The sequence below is a fragment of the Astatotilapia calliptera genome, chromosome 6, assembly GCF_964374335.1.
Source record: "Astatotilapia calliptera chromosome 6, fAstCal68.1, whole genome shotgun sequence".
NCBI lineage: Eukaryota > Metazoa > Chordata > Actinopteri > Cichliformes > Cichlidae > Astatotilapia > Astatotilapia calliptera.
In genome coordinates, this window is record NC_137427.1 from 38041738 (window position 1) to 38061356 (window position 19619).

General features: G+C 39.3%; 2 protein-coding genes across 10 annotated transcripts in view; both read right to left on the minus strand.

Moving 5' to 3' along the window:
• Positions 1-2745: 2745 nt before the first annotated feature.
• LOC113024671 (uncharacterized) lies at positions 2746-13700 on the minus strand. The gene is made up of 5 exons (XM_026171927.2): positions 13564-13700; positions 12599-13083; positions 9506-9670; positions 5744-5868; positions 2746-4950 (listed from the first exon to the last, which is right to left on the minus strand). Exons 2-5 carry the CDS (start codon positions 13031-13033, stop codon positions 2889-2891), a joined length of 2787 nt encoding a protein of 928 aa, XP_026027712.2. The 5' UTR covers positions 13034-13083; positions 13564-13700; the 3' UTR covers positions 2746-2888.
• A 269-nt stretch (positions 13701-13969) lies between these two features.
• Positions 13970-19619, minus strand: part of myom2a (myomesin 2a) — a 48308-nt gene continuing 42658 nt past the window's right edge. For all 9 annotated transcript variants that reach the window (XM_080303243.1, XM_080303245.1, XM_080303246.1 and 6 more), the window contains 12 exons: positions 19136-19280; positions 18924-18983; positions 18733-18800; positions 18472-18585; positions 18319-18406; positions 18176-18214; positions 17441-17546; positions 16761-16924; positions 16568-16604; positions 16457-16479; positions 16004-16059; positions 13970-15309 (listed from right to left, as the gene is read on the minus strand). In XM_080303243.1, coding sequence (XP_080159369.1) covers positions 14803-15309; positions 16004-16059; positions 16457-16479; positions 16568-16604; positions 16761-16924; positions 17441-17546; positions 18176-18214; positions 18319-18406; positions 18472-18585; positions 18733-18800; positions 18924-18983; positions 19136-19280 — 1407 coding nt within the window. In that variant the 3' untranslated portion in view covers positions 13970-14802. The remainder of the gene's footprint in view (positions 15310-16003; positions 16060-16456; positions 16480-16567; positions 16605-16760; positions 16925-17440; positions 17547-18175; positions 18215-18318; positions 18407-18471; positions 18586-18732; positions 18801-18923; positions 18984-19135; positions 19281-19619) is intronic.

Here is a 19619-nt window from a genome sequence, read left to right on the forward strand (position 1 = left end):
ATATTACACATGAAATTAAAGTATATTTTAGAGAATTAAACTATTTAACTGATAATGTGTTTTAATGACAAAGACATGTGCAGCAAGCAGAGTCCTTTGCCCATCTGTGCTAAAACATTTGCAAAACAAGAATTAGAAATGCTTTATTTTGTGCAGAAGAACCAAAAAGTAATGAAGAATTTCAGATTATTTTGACAAATTCAGCTATTATTTAGGAGTGCAGCCCAAGCAGTTGAGAAAATTGCAACAATTTAGTTTTCTGGTGTGTAATAAGCATGTTACCGTCTTGGGGTCCCTAGCTTGGCTGCAATTTGATATTCTTATTTTTTCTGTGGCCTCAGTGTGAATCAGCTGCTCAGCTAAATCTTTGACTTAATAAAAGCCACCACTCATTATTGTCTTGCAAAGTTATGACATCATCATTATCATCAAACATAGCTACCCATAGCTACAGTTATGGTCTTATTTCATGGCATGTAAGATATGCAGGCTGAATGTTGTGCACAGGACCAAAATGTAGACTCTCAGGTAGACAGCGGTGAATTTGAAGTGAACTGTTTATTGTTTTTTGCAATAATACAAAAGGTAAATCATAAATCCAGAAGGGAAACACTGAAAACTATAAACTGCTGAAACCTAAACAAATACACTAGAGCTACTATCACTGGGGTTGAAGCGAATAGGCACACTGACAAAGGACGCACAGAGACAGCAGAAGATGAGGCAAGGAAGCAAAAGTAAAAGCAAAGCATAAGGAACAAGCAGCTCACAAAATAAAGCAGGAAGCAAAAACCTAACACGTTATAAAGAACAACACCAAGATGGTGATCTGTAGAGGGAGCTTATAAAGTAGGCATGTAACTGTGTCTCTGCTTAACCTAAAAAGCTTTGTAGAACTGATGTGAAGAAGAGTAACACTGATGACTATGCAGCAGATATCTTCCACAGAGACTTAGAAAGCAGTTTAGTGTTCACAGACACTTTATGATAAAATATCTGATAGAAGTCCAGTGTGAATGCTTTCATATTTGGAACATAGTTGCTAAATTCATCAAAATACACTGAGAAAATGTACAGCATCGTCCATATTTAAAAAAAAATTATATATCAATATGCTTCATGAATGATACATTATATGATACATTAAATGATAAGGCATATGACATATTTTTGGTGTTTTTTTGTGACACATTGCACAAAAAAACCACCAAATCCACCAACGCTTTGCTCCACAATTTCAGTCTTCATACACCATATGGACAAAAGTAGCTAGTGAGCTATCTACACATTACACCTACAGGAGCTGGTTATCAATAGAAACCCACACCATAGAGCTCCTGGCATGCAGTTTTAGTACTGATGTTAATCAACTGTAGAGTAGAGAGTCAGCAGAACATTAGCGCTGTGGGTATGGCTGACAATGACTTCCACTTTGCCATAATAACACTTACAGTTCATCGCAGAATATCTAGGAGGGGATACAGTTCACAGACATGTTGTTTGTGAAGGCAGACTGTATGACAGTGTGTTTGATTTTATACACCTGTAACAATGGGACTGAAAACACATAGATTCAAGACTTTTGTCTATATAAGAAGTATCCATCCATTCACTTCCGCTTATCCTTTTTCAGGGTCGCGGGGGGCGCTGGAGCCTATCCCAGCTGTCATAGGGCGAGAGGCGGGGTACATCCTGGACAGGTCGCCAGTCTGTCGCAGGGCCAACACACAGAGACAGACAACCATTCGCACTCACAGTCACACCTAGTGGCAATTTGGATTATCCAGTTAACCTATCCCCACAAGTTGCATGTCTTTAGACGGTGGGAGGAAACTAGAGTACCCGGAGGGAACCCACGCAAACACGGGGAGAACATGCAAACTCCACACGGAAAGACCCCGGTCTGATGTTGGAATTGAACTCAGGACCTTCTTGCTGTGCTGCAACAGTGCTAACCACCGTGCTGCCTATATAAGAAGCAAAAAAACCAAATATGTTTATTAATTGAACACTTTTCAGTAATTTCCAGCAGCTCTGAACATTTTCAGAGAATGAACTGGTTCTTATATAGCACTTTTTTACACTACTGAAGATCTCAAAGTGCTTTTATACAACACGTCTCATTCACACAAGCACTTTTTTCTACTGTAATTCACACACATTCATCCTCCCGTGAATCCATCGTAGAGCAACTTAGGGGTGAGTATTTTGCCTAAGGATACTTTGACACACGGCTCAAACCACCACCCTTTCAGCTAGTGGATGACCTGCTCTGCCTCCTGAGCTACATCCACCCTTTGTTTCAGTACTGTTTCTGAAACAAGAAGAAATATATTCAGTGGCAGATGAATGTATGCATTACTGTATTAGAGTAAACCAGTGTATGTTTGTTTAGAAAACCTCAGGTACAGGTTATAACAGTGGGCCTTACTGGTGTGGGTTTTTTTAAACGTAGATATTTCACAACAATACTGAACAACAACAGAGGTGTTGGTGTTGTCATAGCATAAAAGATGCTCTCATCAGTCTGATCCTTTAGGTAAACTAAAAGAATAAACATATTTTGCATAAGACATACCGTATCATTATAATTTAGCTTACTGAATCAAACATTGCTGAATGTCCTGAAGTGCTACTGTCAGATTCTCCCTGGTTGCCTTAACTCCTCCTCCCCAGTAAGATCCATCTCAGACTTTAACTGCAAATACCGATTTATCAAGCCTTGTTACTGGCATCAGTGGCGATTTAAAAAAAAAATGTGGAGCATACTGCTGCGGTGTAAAGAAACCGTTTGTCTAGGCATGGAAAACAGCTGCATAAACAAAACATGTAATATGCTTAAACTTTGCCTTCATTTCTGACCATGTTGGCCTTCTTCTGTGCCTTCGCTACTTGTTCTTGTTTATTAGATTTCCAACTCGCTGCATGAATCGCTCCAGTTTGTTATCAGTGCTGCTCTGTGTCTGATTCACTGAACGGGCAGACTCGCGCCTTTGCAAAGAAGAGATTCTCTCTTTGTCTGACGAATATGAATTTGCCTTCTTCTTTGACTTATCCAGACGTAGATTTTCGTTGCTAAGCAAAAACTCATACCGACTGTAGGCTTTGTCTTTTGGTCTCTGATATAAAGTCTCTCTTTCGTCACCCACAGTGCCCTTTGAGTCTTGCTCTGCTGCAAGGGCCATCTTCTTTTTGCTCAAACGCTGAGGAGAAAATCTTGACAGTGGAGATTTAGTCTTTTCTATCTCTGATGGACTAGTAAGGGAGCTCTGCAAACTGGGCATGCTCAGTGACTGGCTTTTTGTTGTGTGCACTGCATCAGGTGCCAGGGAATGGGCAGCCTTCAGTGGCTGGCTTACTCCTGAGGTCCTTCTTTGGAGAGACTTATTTTCATTTTTGGAAGTTTTCTTTTCATCTGATGTAGGCACTTTCATTTTCATAGAATGTTTTCTCTGTAGCGCTGCATCTTCTGGCTGTGCTTCCCCTTTTTCTGTGTGACTGCCCTTATCTTCCACTCCCCGCTGAGGTCCTGTAGATGGATTGAAGACTTCCAGAGAAGTTTCAACTTCATTAGAAATGGATTTCTTTCCTTGCCTTGAATCACCTGAGCCTGTGCTTTTGGCCACCCTATAATGCTTTCCTGTGGCTTGATCCTGAATTTCTTTTTCTGGAGATTTTACAGAGTTCTTAGGAACAACCTCCTCATCTTTGCAAATCTCACGTCTGACTTTAAGTGCTGGGTCTAAGTGAGTGTGGGAACTGTCTTTTTCTTCAGGGACCTCGGTCAAAGATTCCATTGCTCTCGGATGCTGAATGCTAACACTGCTGGACTGTAAATGAGAAGGCTTGAGTGGTGCATCACTCATTTTCTGGTCTAAATCAGCAGCTGATCTTGTCTTGGATAGAGGCTCACGCCAATCATATGTCTGCATTGTTTTTCCATCTGAAACCACATCATGGTGAGAGGCAGAACGATGTCCATCAGTGAGCACTGGCTCTCTTTTGTTACCTCGCTTCTTGAGCTCCCTGTTTTCCTGGCTGCAGCTTTCTTGTGCTGCTAGCTCCGATTCTGTGATACTCTGCCTTACATCCAGGCCTCTTAATGAAGACATCAGTTTGGATGTTTCTGCATTCAGATACATGGACCTCAAAGACTCGTGGCTTTGCCTGAAATTGTTATAGTCCTGCAAACTGAACCTTTTTTGCCGTGTTTCTTCCATTCTGGACTTAATATCTCTCGACCTGCTGTGAATGAGCTGTGACTGATAATCATTTAAGCCTGTGTGACTGCTATATGGAGATGTCACAGGTGAGATCGCATCACATGACGCACCTGGATGCATCTCATTCTCATTAAGATAAGAATCAATCTTCCAGCGGTGGAGTGATGTTTCTGAGTTGAATGGTATTAGGTACTGGTCCGCACCGTAACGTGTCTGGTGCCGGAGGTGATGGTGCGACATCCGGTTTGGTAGAAGCACCTCCCCACCTCCCCTCGGTTTAGATCCACTTCTCCCAGGGACTCCAATGTCTTTAGTTCCCATCCTTAGCCGAGTCATGGAGTTTACCTTTTGCAGCTCGCCTCCATAACTGTGTCCTTTCACTAGGTTCCCCATTTTAGTATAGTCATACTGATGGAGCCTATCCTGGACACTCAAGCCTCTGGTCATTGTGCCAGAATTGTTGAACCTGTTGTCCTGAACACTTCTCACCACGTGCATCACCCTGGATCTCCTGTGAATCATATTAAGAGAAAGCTGGCTGGAGTTTGGGCTCTCCAGAGCCAAAGTATCTTTAAGGTACAGAACAGGTGGCCTCCCGTTAAGCAAGACTGAAGAAGTTGTGGAGCAAGCATAGAGTCTTCTGAACTCTTCATCATAAGTGGAAACCAGTTGGCCTGTGACAACCAGGACCATACTGAGGTTGATTTTCTCAAAAGTCCATGTGTAGCTGAAAAAGAAATTGAAGAACCAGTACAAATCATAATGATGCACAAATTTTTAAACAGTATTAATAATAAAGTCATGCATATCTTCATTATCTAAATTTTAATGTGCTTAATCCACAACTGAAACATAACAGTGGAAATAAGGGCCAACCAGGAAACACATCCAACACAACAAAAGCTATAGTAGCAGAGCATAGGACTAAAGTTTAAATCATATGATGTTTGAACTTGGCAAATTCAGCAGAAAGTTTATGTGTTTCTGGTGCCTGCAACTGCCCACAGGCCACTGCATTTATTAAGTGTTCTTCTTACCTCAGCTCTGTGTGTTCTCAAACAGATAAACTAGTTTTGCTGACTTGGAAGATTTGTTAAGTTTGTCTTAGAACTTGCTCTGGGGTTTGTCTTTTTTTAAAACTTTTTTTTCTCTCTTATTTTTACTGTTTCAGTAGTGAAAGTTTCAAATAATGTAACTAATCTCCGTGAGCCACGAGCTCAGGCTGCAGACTGCTCTAAACACATACTTGCTCGATATGATAAAAGTGAGACAGAATCTTCCTAATATGGCTATTTGACCCGCCAGAAGAAAGCCGGTCTAAGTGGTGAAGGAAGGCAGCTAATCATATTTTTTTCTTCCTAATTCACCAATTTTTATTTTTAAAAATACCAGAGTAGCACAGTGAGTTTACATGAAATTGCTTTAAGGTTTACTTAAAGTTAGCAAAGCTGCCAAGTAGAGCTAGGCCAGGCCTCTATTTCAATTTAATCACAGAATACTTTTGAACAGCACTGACTCACCTGTATGTTCCATACATAACTGTCCTGCAGTCCACAAGTATAAACTTCTGTTCCAAACCTCCATGAAACTTAAACCCCGAGCGACACTGATACTCTGGCCCCTGAACCGTCCGAACACAAAGATTCTGATGGAAAAATAAAAATGAGAATTAAGGCCAAAAATAAATCAATTTCATTTCACCTACAAGTAATATATGTAATGCTTATTTGAGAATGCATTAAGCAATCTCTATTTGTAAAATGCATTATCATGCAATGATAGAAGAACCTACTTCTGGCTTATTCACAACAGATCAAAACAGTGGGAAGCTCCATGTGTTTAATTTCAGAGTTTTTATACCAGATGCTCATCGTAATGCAATACCAAAGGGATTTATGTCTTCATCTTTGATAAAACCAGTGATCTTTTCCTTTTTTGGTGAATGTGTAAACATCATGATACAGTAAAAAGAAGAACAAATGGAACTCTGCTGACCTCCAGTGACATCCTCACTGGCTGCAAAACTAGCCAAGGAGGCTTAATCAGGTCAAACGATACAGTGACAAAACATTTCCTTGTTCCTGATTTCTTATTTATTTATTTAGTTTTGCAAAGACAAAAGGAAATACAAAACACAGCTTTTAAATCATGATTTCACTTATTAGTGCACAAAAGGCTACCCAAATCTGGAAAAGTAATTCCCCCCTAAATCTTATCTGCAAGAATGAAAGCTACTGTGGATACTGCCTGTGGCTACAAGTTGCAGAAAGTCACTTTCCCACCAAAGATTACTCCAAGTATTCTCAGGCCAGACATCATCTGGTGGTCCACCGTGCAGAAGTGCCTGTACACTGTGGAGATAATGGTACTATGGGAGGCAGCATATACAATTCAAAAGGCTCAATTATGCAGACATAGTTGCCAAAACAAAATGATGTAGCTGATGCAACCAGGTTTCTCAAAAGCATGAGCATCCAAGTACATGCGTGGGTCTATCAGTGACCAGTGAACAAGGGTGGCTACCTGATGACCCTGACAACAATAAGAATAAGAATAAATTTACTGATCCTTCTGTTGCTGCCTCCCCAGTGTTCAGAGATGTTCAGCATGAGGTAGGTTTTGTGACACCAGTGGCTGAAGGTTTTTACGAGATCCCTGTGTTCGGATTCCTGTCTGCAGTTTTAAGCAAGTTTGTCTTGGTGTAGAATCAGCTGTTCCAAGGTTTTCATGATGTGCATTATAAGGGCCACTGGTCTAAAGTCATTTAGTTCAGCAAGACGTTTTATTTTTGGTACCGGAAAAATAAAGGATGTTTTCCACAGTCCTGGCAGTAGACTCAGATTAAAAATCCTGTGGAGAGGTTGACACAGTTGGGCAACACAATTCTTGAGCAGCCTTGGACACACACCATCTGGGCTATCATAGTCTTCCTAACTCCAATCTCACCCCTGTCTGTGACAGACGAGCATGAAGGCACAGGTGTGAGAGGGGAAGTAGCTGCTGTATTAGAAATGAAAGGAGAAGGGGGAGCTTGTGCAGGAGCAGACGGAGTTACAGTGAAGGAGAAGCAGTGGGAGTGAGTGTGACCATAAAGTTGAAGGACTAAAGAACTGCTTGAGTGCATCAGCTCTTTCCACATCACCCATAAGTGGCTGTCTTTTCTTTTTGTTTTTGTTTCTTTTTAGTATTCATTCCTTTTCACACCTCACAGATGTTGCTGTATTCTAGCTTCCTTTCTATCTTCTTTATCTACTACATTTCTGCTGTGTTCAGTCACTTCTTCAGCTCATGTTGCATCTGTTTGAGCCATTCTTTGTCACCACCTCTAAAAGCTACCTTTTTCTGGTTGATGATTGCTTTTATGTCATTTGTAATCCAGGGTTTGTTAACGGGGCACAGTCTCTGTAAGTCATGACTGATGTCTGTCAATATTTCTTCAACTGTTCTCATCTGCTTCCAGCAGAACATTCAAATCTGTGCATTCAAAGCAGATAAAGGTTGTACCCCTCCCTCCTGACCACAGGACACCAGTGCTGATTATCAGGGATTCTAACATCAAGTCTTACGAGCTTAACTGCAAGGAGATTTTCAGGTTAACACTGTTTTATAGTTGATAGTACAATCTTTGAACATGCATTGTTTTTCAAAGACATTACACAAGAAACAGGAATGTGATTTTGCCAGTTTAAAAATAATTCATGCATGTGCTGGACATACTTCCTTCTAAAAGAATTACATAGAAGTAATTCAGCTTTTGTGTTATTGATTGTGTTAGTTTTGTTTTGGGCTAACAAGTTTGGCAACTTACATTAGCTAGTTTGTTAACAGGAATATGATGCAAGCCTGTTTCCAAAAAAGGAGTGCTTTGATTATCATTTCAGTAAGAAGTACATAATTTGAACTCTTTACTTAAATGAAAAGTGCACAAAGGCACCACATTAAATGTTGCAAGTAAATCTAATATTCGTTCATTTTGATTTATCTGAATGTAACTTCTTTACCGTGTGAAAGAACTATGTGCCACATCTTTTAAAAACTAAATGATTCCCAGGTCTCACTGCTCAACACATCAGGGCCTTCAACACTCAAAAATGAAATTTAAAAACTCAAACCGAGAGCATGAAACATGAGTTCAGGGTTGTTTCAGTCATCAGGTGCAAACAGCCTAAATCTTAACTTAATTGAAACACTCCCCCCCCCCCCCAGTTTCCATTACTACTACCTTTACACAAACACATGAAAGCACGCACACCCTTTGTCAAACTCTACATGATCAAACCTGTGTGAGTTTTCCTCAGGCTGTTTTTTTGATGTTGCTAATGGCTAGGCACGCTGCAAAGAGGTCGTGAAGCCATCACTGCGTTCAGAGCTGATGACTCTTTGTTTAGACTGTGGAAACATCATCTAATGCTGTTTAACAGGAAAATCCAGCCACACTGACAGATCTGTCCTGCGGTTGCTGCAGTTGTGTGAAAATGGCAGGTAGAGACACAGCAGGGAAATGTTGGTAAATGACTGTATTTCCATCAGGGTGCGGAGAAAATGTCAAACGTAATATTTTAAATGCTCTTTTGCCAACAGAAGAAAGGTTGTGAAGCCTCATGGGAAGCTCTGGGGGAATGCAAATGTTAGACTATGTCAGATGATGTTTAACAGGTCAACAGGCATGTGTGGGCCCAATTATGGCTTTGAGTAGCAAATGTCTCCATACATGTCTACATATCTGTGTACCCCCCACCCCTCACACACACACACACACCCATCCCCCCCCACACACACACATACACACACTCACTGCCGAACTGACTATGACTTAGAGCGCCAAGGGTTAAATAAATGCCCAGCTCTAAGATGACTCTACCTGTCTTAGTTTGGTATGTGGCTGTTGTTCACTATCAGCCACTGTGCTACTAAAGCCACCACACAATGGAGTTGACAGTTTTCAAATATTTTGCAAGATAAACATTGTTTAAAATGCTAACGTGTATACTATGCACGGGAACAGGAAAATTACATTTGGCAAGAAGTGCAGAAGAGCATGTTTACCAGAAGCCCCTTTTTATATCAGGAAAAGTGGAAAACATAAGAATAGGCCTGTTGTGTCTCCACTGTGAAATCCAGATAATCACATAGGTCTAGTGGAAGATAATACATTTTTTTTTCCTGATGATTTTTATTTTTTGCAGTTCATGGCCTCAACAAGTACAATAATGGTGATAAAACATACTCATCTGATACTGTCGCCCTTTAAACCTTGTATTTCAAGGTGCCGTGTTTCTCACCTTGAGCTCTTGAATATTAATCTCCATGTCGTGTGCCATTTTGAGGAAGCTCTTGACATGGGAATCATCCAGAAGGATGTAGACCACCACTCCCCTCTGTGTCGCATTGATGAGTTCTTTGAAAATGTCGCCATCAGTGAAGACATCCATTACAATGGCAATAAGCTGGAAGCACATTAGACGTGGAAATGTTTTCAATTTTGAGAAAATACAAATTAAGTCAAAAAATGTATGAGTAGTCAACATCAGGACTTGTATAGTAGAGATGACTTTCCACACAAAATTAACTGTATCATTGTGCAAAACACCTTCTTAACTTGAAATAATCTTTTATGCAACACAAATAATGTCATTACTTCTGATGCATGCAAAGAGAAGTAACTGCCAACTGTATATATGCAGTTATGTGAAAAAAAAAATCTTTTATTTTTAGAGTTTATGTACTGGGCCATAATAAAAAAAAAATCATCTGGTCCTTAGCAGGTCTTAGAATTAGGCAAATGCAACCTCGTGTTGGTTAATCTGTGACATTTTGCACAGTTTCATTATTTATTTAACAAAAATTAAGCTACAATGCAGAAGCAGTATCTAAAGTATAAGAATGCGGACTAATTTGTTTTACATCCTTTTTGCTTCCATAGAAATGTGGAGGATAATTAACAGGTTTTGTTACTATAAGGTCATCAGCAAATGTGAGTACCTCTATAACAGCAGATGTTTTAACAGTTTGCTGTTTTGGCGCATTGAGGGGGTGAGAACACAATCCCGGGGAGGAAAGACATCAGCAATGATCTTACAAAAACAACTGTTGCTCCCCATCAATCTGGGTGGGTTATGAAGCATTTCTAAACAACTGGAATTTCATCACTATACAGTCAGAAACAGTATTCAAGTGGAAAAAAGTCGCCAGTGTTGTAGTGCACATCCTAGCAAATTTAATTTAAGTAAGACTGTTTAATGCTCAGAGAAACTTCAAACTTCATAATAGTACAGTTAGAAAAAGACTAAATAAACACAAAATGTTTGAGAGGATCCAGGAGGAAACCTCTTCTCTCCAATAAGCACATGGCAGCATAGTTTAAGTTTGCAAGGTTGCATCTGAACAAACCAAAAGACTTCGGGAACAATGTCCGCTGGACAGACAAGACCAAAGTGAAGATGTTTGGACATAATACACAGGACCACACATTTGGTGAAAACCAGACACCTCATACCAGCTGTCAAGCAGGAAAGGTGATGATTTTGTGGCAAAAGGGGAAACTACATAGTTTGTATCTCACTGACATGACCAAATGTTTAACAGTAAGAAGACAACAAGCCCAAAGAATTAGAATTAAAAGCAAGTGTACTTTCTTTGTCAGGTGACCGTGAATGAGTAAAGCTTCGTGAGCAGACTCACTTTTTAGATTGTGATTTACTGAGCACCTTTGCTTGTGATATTTTTTGTTGTTATGAATTCTGTAAATTAGACAAGTGGTTTGCTAAAGAGGAAAGACAGATTTTTTTTTAATCAAATATCAGACAAAGTTTTACCTGTTTCAACATAACTGTTGCCTACGTCATTTCATGATATATATTTATGTATAGGTACTTTTATTTTGAAATTAGTTAGATTTCACCTTTAATGTGTAGCATCTAAATTTGTTCTGCCAGTTATTATGTGGTAGAACAAAAAAGGTCACTTTCACAGTTACGGCAAGTAGAATGATTTATTTTTTGTGTCAGCATTTTATATATCAGTGCTTTCATATGAATTTAAACAAGTATTTAAACATGTACTTGATCACAGGAAAACTATTTTTTAAAGAGTGGTCTGTTCAATTGTTGGTTTGCAGTTGGTTTAATTAGTTTTTCTGTAATCAGTTTAAGGCCAACCAATCCAGCCATAGCTATCTGATCCTACTGTGGTATTTTGCTACAATGTTGACTACAAGAATTAATGTTAATGTTTCACAGTGATACTTTTTCCATCTCATTTGACTGATCTTTTAACTAATTTGAAAGCAACAGTATCCTTACTGTTGTATCTCATCATTTTTTTTTGTAGATCCTGTGATTCAGTAAAATCTTCAGATGTTTGCAGTCTTTATTGGAGCAGTTTTTCCTACACTGCATACATGTGCACAGAAAAAAGCTCTTCTCTTTACTCATTACTATATTTACTTATTTCTAAATTATAATAAGCACTTTTTAAATGACTTAAAGGTAATCCTTAAGTTTAATATTATAGGTTTAAATAAAAAGGAAAATTCCAGGAAGTGTGAGGTAAAAAAGCAAAAAACAGCGTGTCTGTTTGTGACCTCCACGGGATCCTACAAGATCATCTCATTAAAAGACAGCGATGTGAAGACTAGATTAAACATACAGCAACAAATTGCGAAAGCAGTGCAACAGCACTCATTTTCTACTCTTTCTACAGGAGATAACTGCACAGGAAGTACAAGATGAATTTGCTTCATGAAGCAGGTTCCTGGGGAAAAAATAGGAAATGGAAAACTGCAGTGACTTGCTGCTCTAATATAATATTACTAATATTTCTAGTCATGAAATGCATTTTAAGCATAAATACAAATTTCTACCAGGTTGACATCACTGTTACCGCTTCATGATAGCTACAGCTTTAAAGAACATTGCTGCAACAATGTTTCTGTGAATGTTGAATTGCTAAATACTTTTTCTCTGAAACCTGCCAAAGTTAGTGCAGCCTACATGAATTCAGACTGGCCACTCGCCTGCCTCACACGTCACAAAGCAAAAAGCTGCACAGTAATGAGTGACTTCCATCGTGTACATTTTCATGATAACAAAAGTTCAGTTGCCATAGTAGTTAACTGCTTCAAACATTTGAACTGGTGTAGTCAGCTGATTGTGTGGGTTAATGTATGTTTAGCCCTTCCCTGCAGTCTCCTGTGTATGCAGAGAACTATGCAGAGGTGTTTATATGCCTACGCAAAACTACACCTTTCACTAGGAATTTGTACTATTGATAAACTATTGTCCTTGTTGATTCCTCCACCTGATAGATGAGGCGTTATTTTCTGGCACTGGCCCAGGAGCATTTCTTTTGTTTATATCGCAGTGCTGAGGCCTCACCTTCTGCGCAGCCTGAATCTGCTTCCGAACCACCTCTTTAATTGTTGGTGTGTTCTGTCTGGGTGGGTGAAACAGCAGGCTAATGCTGGTCTCTACACCCTCCAGCGCAACCCCTGGCCAGCCCAAATCCAAGTCTGGCACCTCCTCTTCCGACTCAATTGGGAAATAGGTGGAGGGTCTGACCTCGTCTGTGCTGCGTCTTCCCTCTGAATCATCTTCCACAACCGGTAACTCTGCATTTTCCAAAATGAACACAGTCTCTTCCTCTGAAAGGAAGTGGTTGATCTGCTCAGCTCGAAGGAACTCTTCATAGGCTTCTTTGCCGCCACATAGTAGGGCATAAATGGCTAGACGATAGGATTCTTTATAGTGCGGCTGAATGTAATCTGAACAGTCCTCTTCAAGTGAAGACAGGCATGACAGATTGGACTCCATGGATGCGAGAACCCCTCTGAGTCTCTGTGTGCAGCAGACTTCTTCTTTACCTTAAATGTGACACACACTATGCTGTTACAGGGTTCACTGAGTTAAACTTGCATTTTGGAGCTGAATGTCAAAAAAGAGATAATTAGGAAAAAAAATATTATGTGTATGACTTTAACATTTTTATCTGCATTGCTGAGTTGTAATATGTAATCTTTAACTAATCATTAAACATGAACAGGACAAACATGAGACAACTGTCAACATACAATTTTTACATAACACTACAGAGCTTTGGAACAAACATTTTATTTTCAGTGCATTTAGTTGTTGTCTTAAAGAAACTTAGACATGCAGATAATTTTATTACCATGGTGTCATACGAGAAATGTTTCTCCTCTAAGCTCTTAGGAAACCAAAAAGGTACATGTGGTTCAGCACAAACACATAAACAATATGAGGCATGTGCTTACTTCTTCAGTAACTACTGTAAATTGTCAGGAATTCAACACACTTTCAGCAACATATACAAAGAGACTTACTTCATAACTGGCCAAAAAGAATCCTGGTCTTCCTGATTAATCAGAGGCGAGAAACTTTAAACCAGCTTAAAAAGTTAAAACCTTCTGTCGGTCCTGGTGTCGGTACTCTCTCCAGCATAAGCCGGTAAGTGCTAAAGGTGTGGATTCGCGAACTCTGTACAAACGAATAGCCTGTTGTACCTGCTCTGTTTGCTCGGCTGACAGCTACAGTAACAAACCCCACCCACCTCAGCTCACCTGGCTTTCAGAGGCAGGTTGGCTTGTCTCCCAAGTTGTCATGCAGTCCCTTGGAGTCTGGCTGCAAGTGCACATTTTTACTTTTGGCTTCATTAACTGTAGCCGAAGGATTTGAGTTACGTCTTCTAGGGTGAGGTGTAGCAGTGACTACTGACAAAGACAACAAAAGTAGGTTGAGAAGTAAAGTTTATTGCCATCACAAAGCACTGGGGAGGAAGACATAATGTGTCACAGACAGAAGAGCCTCTCAGGTACAGAGACAAGGGCTGTGAATGTTTTTGTTCACAGACAAACTAACCCTGGGAGAAGAATGGCTGGAGCACAAACACAGTAACCTGGTATTTGCATTTTCACCCAGGTACTAACATTACCCCACATCTGTACCTGCTGACTCCCAGCTCATCCACTTTGATACTGGTGTATTACAACTTGGATCTTATTTTTGTAGGTTTTGATATTATTTGCTTTGTTTTGTATAATATCACACTCTTTGACATAAGTGCTAAATGTAGGGAAACACAGTAACAGAGAAGATTAAGATTAAAGCACTGAAACTGGAGCTTAAACCTAAAATATTTACTAATTTCTTTAATTTTGTCCTCTAAAACTCTGCTTATCTCTTTGTAAGACAGTTCACTGACTTACTTTTTTGTGTCACTAATACCCAAGTTGTAATAGAGCATAAATATCCTTTGACATCCACAATTTGTTGCAGGCATTTCACTGACATTGCATAGTGGAAGGTGCAGCCTTTAAAACTTTGTAATGAATATACACGGACATTTTATGTTTCTCAGTGTTTTTCTTGTGTTAAAAGGAACCACTTTAAAGACATATGATGGCCCATACATGACTGTGAGGTGTAGTCCAGAGTAAGCAGCAGTTTTTGAAGTGGGACTTTGACGTTATCTAAATCTAAATAAACTTTAAAGTAAGAGCTCATTGTTTCACACTAATGCTTATAAATCAGTGTTGCTAACAGCGAACATTAACCCCCACATTCTACTTCCTGGGTGGAGTTGGAGACTTCATGAATCTGGGTGGGGTTGGAGACTTAACACTGCGTGGTGGAGTAGGAGACTTCGGGGTAGGGGTTGGAGACTTGGAGATTGGGGTGGAGGCTGGAGTTGGGCTCTTCATGGATGGCGCTGGGGTCTGGGTTTTAGAAGGGGTGGGGGTTGGGGTCTTGGAAGGGGGAGCTGGGGACTTTGGCAGCACAGGCGTGGTGGCGGCTGCTTTGGCCTGCCCCAGTTTGGGCTCAGGGATCTTCTCTCCGTGCCTGTAGACGCTGACAGTGATTTCCACAAACTCACCACCATACTTGTTCCGTACATTGATGCTGTACTTTCCGGAGTCTTCGGGGGTGACTTTGTTAATGACGAGGCTGGCAAACTTGCCACCGTCAAACATGACCCTGGTGTGCTCAGTGGAAGCGACTTCCTGCTCGTTCTTGAACCAGGTGACCTCAGGAGTAGGCTCGCCCCACACGGTGCAGGTGAGGCTCAGGGACTAGAAAGGACCAACAGTCAACTCAAATCAAAATATATTCACAGAATACGATTCATATTTTAGGTTTGTTACATTCTTACACAAAGATTTATTTATTCATGTGTTTATTAAACTAATGAAAATTGTTGTAATCACTTGACATAATGAGGTCAGACATTATAGTATTTATTTATTATTAACTCTGACCCACAATTTGAAGTTGAAGTTGGCATTTCTTTTTAAACATTTTTAGAATGAACCTTAAACTGCAGACTAAATATGAATTGAGGCATGACATCTGAACAAAAGCCATCCAAAGAAGTGTTTTGTCAATACTGTTATCAATACTGTACGCAGCAGTACATCTCAGACTATGGTGTAACACAGGGGTGGGCAACTCCAGGCTTCCTGGGCTGGTGTCCCTGCAGGTTTTAGATGTGTCATTGAACCAACACAGCTGATTCAAATGGCTAAATTAGCTCCTCAACATGTCCTGAAGTTCTCCAGGTAAAGAACTAATCATGTGATTCAGGTGTGAGATCTAAAACCTGCAGGACACCGGCCCTCGAGGCCTGAACTTGCCCACCCCTCTTTTCACTCTCTGTGTTTATCCACCACTCTGCATTTAATCATTACTCAAGCATCATCTTCCACAACGTGTCTTTTCTCCCTCTGTGAAAAGAGACGTTGATTGCCGAGTTTGGAAAATGTTTACCTTCTCCTCCATAATGGTGACCACATCAGGTAGACCACCAACCACTCTACCACGGTCTGAACAGAAAAAGAAAAAGTCACTTTTCACTCCCAGACTTAGAAATCAAAGATCTTAAAACTACAGCAATCTGTCTTTTTACATTTATTGTGTAGTGTTGTTATTGTGCACTAGTAGATCAAGTCTGAGATGTTCAGGGGGAGGAAGAGGAAGAATGAGTAAGACATTCATTTCTACTTTGCCTTTAAAATAAAATACCTTGCCCACAAATTCCTGTGAAAATTTTCAGAATGCTTAAAGAGCTGTCGAGGGCACTTGTGATTATCAATTTTTTGTCCTTGTAAGATGTGCGCATAGTATAAACAGCTTAAAAAATAATTAACCAATGTACCTTTATTGAAAGATACATGAGGAATCTCTCTCAAACTGTCTCAATACAAGTTGTGAAATACTCACTCTTCTCAGCGAAGGCAGCCGCCCTAAAAGACGAAGAGGAAATTCGATTTGATTAAAATTTGACATGATTAAAACCGCATGTCTACAAACTTGTAACATCAAAACACTTACTTAAGTCTTAGGTACTCCTCATAGGCATCTGTATATGCTACAAAACAAATGATTACAATGGAGTCAATTTTTCAAAGACAAAAGGTTTCACATCTTAGAAACTCCAAAATAAATAGACAAATAAATAAGACAATCACAGCAAAAGAGAAAAACTGTAATGAAAACAAATGGTGGCACAGATGGAGGTTTTTACCTTGTCCAGAGAGGTCAAAAGTCCGGGTGTGGGTCTTGACGCCATCTGAGATCTCCATGGAGTAATGACCCTTCTCCTTATCGGACGGATCGCAGATCTGCATCCAGGCCATCTCAGCTGTACCGCCAATCCTCATCTTCTCAGAGGAGGCAATCTTATTCTCCCTGCGGGTTTACATCATGGATCTCAAAACTTCGTTATTAATTCATACAGAGTGAAAAAACAAACACAGACATTTCGTAGGCTGCTTTCAAATGTGAGATATAGTGACTCTAAGGCATAATGTCTGTGTGCTTTTACACCCCTTTAAAAACTAGCAGTGCTTCTCTACAATATTAAACACTCCTGATCAAAGTTGGACACAAACAAACCCCACAAGTGACACATTTGCATGACATCTCCTTTTGCTAACTGAGCCACCCACAGAACTACTCAAAACATCTGTGTTTGAAGTGTTTCATAGAAAATTTGTTTCAAAAGATGTTATGATTCAATGCTGTCTCACATGCAGCAGCCTGGGTAAGCTCACAGACTGCCTATAAGTGTCTGTGAATAATGAACTTTTGTTCCATATAAACAGTAAAACAAAATATCTCAAAAAGTAAAATAGCTAAACCTTAAAATGATAAACTAAAAAGAGATATTTGAATAATCTAAAATATTTAAATTCACGACTGTACTTGTGCTTCCAGATGGTTTTCATCTCCTCTGTATAGTAGTTCATGTAGCACTGCAGTCTGATGCCCTCTGGAGTACACTGCAACACCAGCTCAGAAGCAGATGCACCTAAAGACAACCACCATGAAACGCACAGGCACCAACAATAGGGAAATGACTTCAGAATGTCATCACAGCCTCGTCTCTTAGCCAAAGCAGACTTAATGTAAATTTGTGTATTTAGAGAAAAGCTGGGGTTCTCAGAATTGTTTCCAGGTTAACATGTACACGTACTTTATCCTTCTGAACCAGTTTCCAGCTCTGTCAGCATCAAACTGCAGCAGTACTGTTGCAGCTGACTTTGGTGCAGCTTTTCCACTGGACTTTTCTTAAGAAAGGCACTTCTAGTATATGTATATATATATATATATATATATATATATATATATATATATATATATATATATATATATATATATATATGTATATATATATATACATATATACATACATATATACATACATATATATACACATATACATACATATATATACACATATACATACATATATATACACATATACATACATATATATATGTATGTATATGTATATATATATATATATATATATATATATATATATATATATATATATATATATATATATACATACACATATACATACATACACTGGCCTATGCAGCAAAGATATTTTAACAGTTTGAGATGCTGTGTAAGTTAGCTGATCCAACCTACCAGCGATCTGGGCGATGGCATTGATGATGTCATCAAACACTGGAAATCAAAGTGGGAAAAACGACACAATGAATACGGTACAGAAACCTAATATGACAATACCAAGAGCTAATAGCTGACCCATCACAACACTAAAAATTTACCTTTGCCTGAAATGTCAAACACAGATGTGTCCTTTCCTCTGTCGTCACTGAGTACTGCCTTGTAAACACCATGATCTTTTCTGGAGAACTGAATAAAAACAAGGTTATTTTATATTACATTATATTTTTCAGTGTGGATTGTGCAGATGTTACCAGTGGGAGGGGAAGAGCACAGGATCCAGACATGACATTGGGGGGAGTATCTGGAACAATCTCCTCATCGTCTTTGTACCAGTGTAAAGTTGACTCCTTCTTCACATTAGCCACCTGACAAGTACAAAGATTAAAGGATTTTGTTTTTACAAGAAAGCAAAGCAATAAGAAGTGAAACAGAATCAATGAACATGTGGAAAGCACATCTGACATGTGGTTCAGAGTTACAGGAAATCCTACATAATTACGTGGTTTTGTTACCTTGCAGACGAGCATAACAGTACAATCCTCGGTGACAGTAAAATATAGATACTCAGAGAAATGTGGGCCTACAAGGACAAGAACAAAGAACCACATGAATGACATAAATTAAGGCCGCACACATCTCTAAATCCATTATTTTACTCAAACTTGCTTACTACTTGTGCCAAAGTCATCAAAAATATTCATACCTTGCTTCCTAATGTGCTCTTTCCTCTGAAACTCAGCCTCCTTCAGAGCAGCCTTGAACACTGAATGAGTAAAAAACAGACACAGATGAAATGCTCGCTGTGCTGCCCTTTTGGTTGGTGCAATCAGAGAAACAGAGGTTTTTATAAGTTTCCAAAGTAGTATTCCAACACGAGTTATATGGACTTCTATGTGAGAGATGGAAAACTCTCACCATCTCCGACCAGGACCAGGGAGCTCTGGGTTTTGGCCTTGCCATCATGGATCTGAACAGTATATGTGCCCTCATTGGCTCTGGTGAAATGATCCACTGTCATCTGGATGATTCCAGTGGCCACATCGTGACTGATCTTCTGTCCCTAAGAGGAATAAAATGATGAAAATATTAAACTATGAGAATTTCAATGTGTTTAAATACTTTTGCCACTCATTTGTAAAAAAGAAAAGACTACTTTACAGTATCTGTTCTGCTTTTAAGAAACTAGAATAATATAATAAAAGATTTGTAAAGTTTCCTTGTCTTTGTTCAAGTTACATATGGGTTCCTTTACATATTTAGCTAAACTTTACTTTTCTTAGTAGTCATATTATCATGTGGAAACATTTTATTTTGAATGAAACTAAAGAATAAAAATGAAGTGAGCCTGAGCTGACTGCTTGGCAAGAATGATGTTTGTGTGTTTGTCTGGTTGGGTTTT

Excerpts from the sequence above, each read along its gene's own strand:
- LOC113024671 (XM_026171927.2), bottom strand. The coding sequence starts at position 13,033 with ATGGAGTCCAATCTGTCATGCCTGTCTTCACTTGAAGAGGACTGTTCA. Across the intron at positions 9,671-12,598 it reads AGATTCAGGCTGCGCAGAAG|CTTATTGCCATTGTAATGGA; the intron begins GTGAGGCCTCAG and ends ATGTGCTTCCAG. Across the intron at positions 4,951-5,743 it reads GTTATGTATGGAACATACAG|CTACACATGGACTTTTGAGA; the intron begins GTGAGTCAGTGC and ends TTTCTTTTTCAG.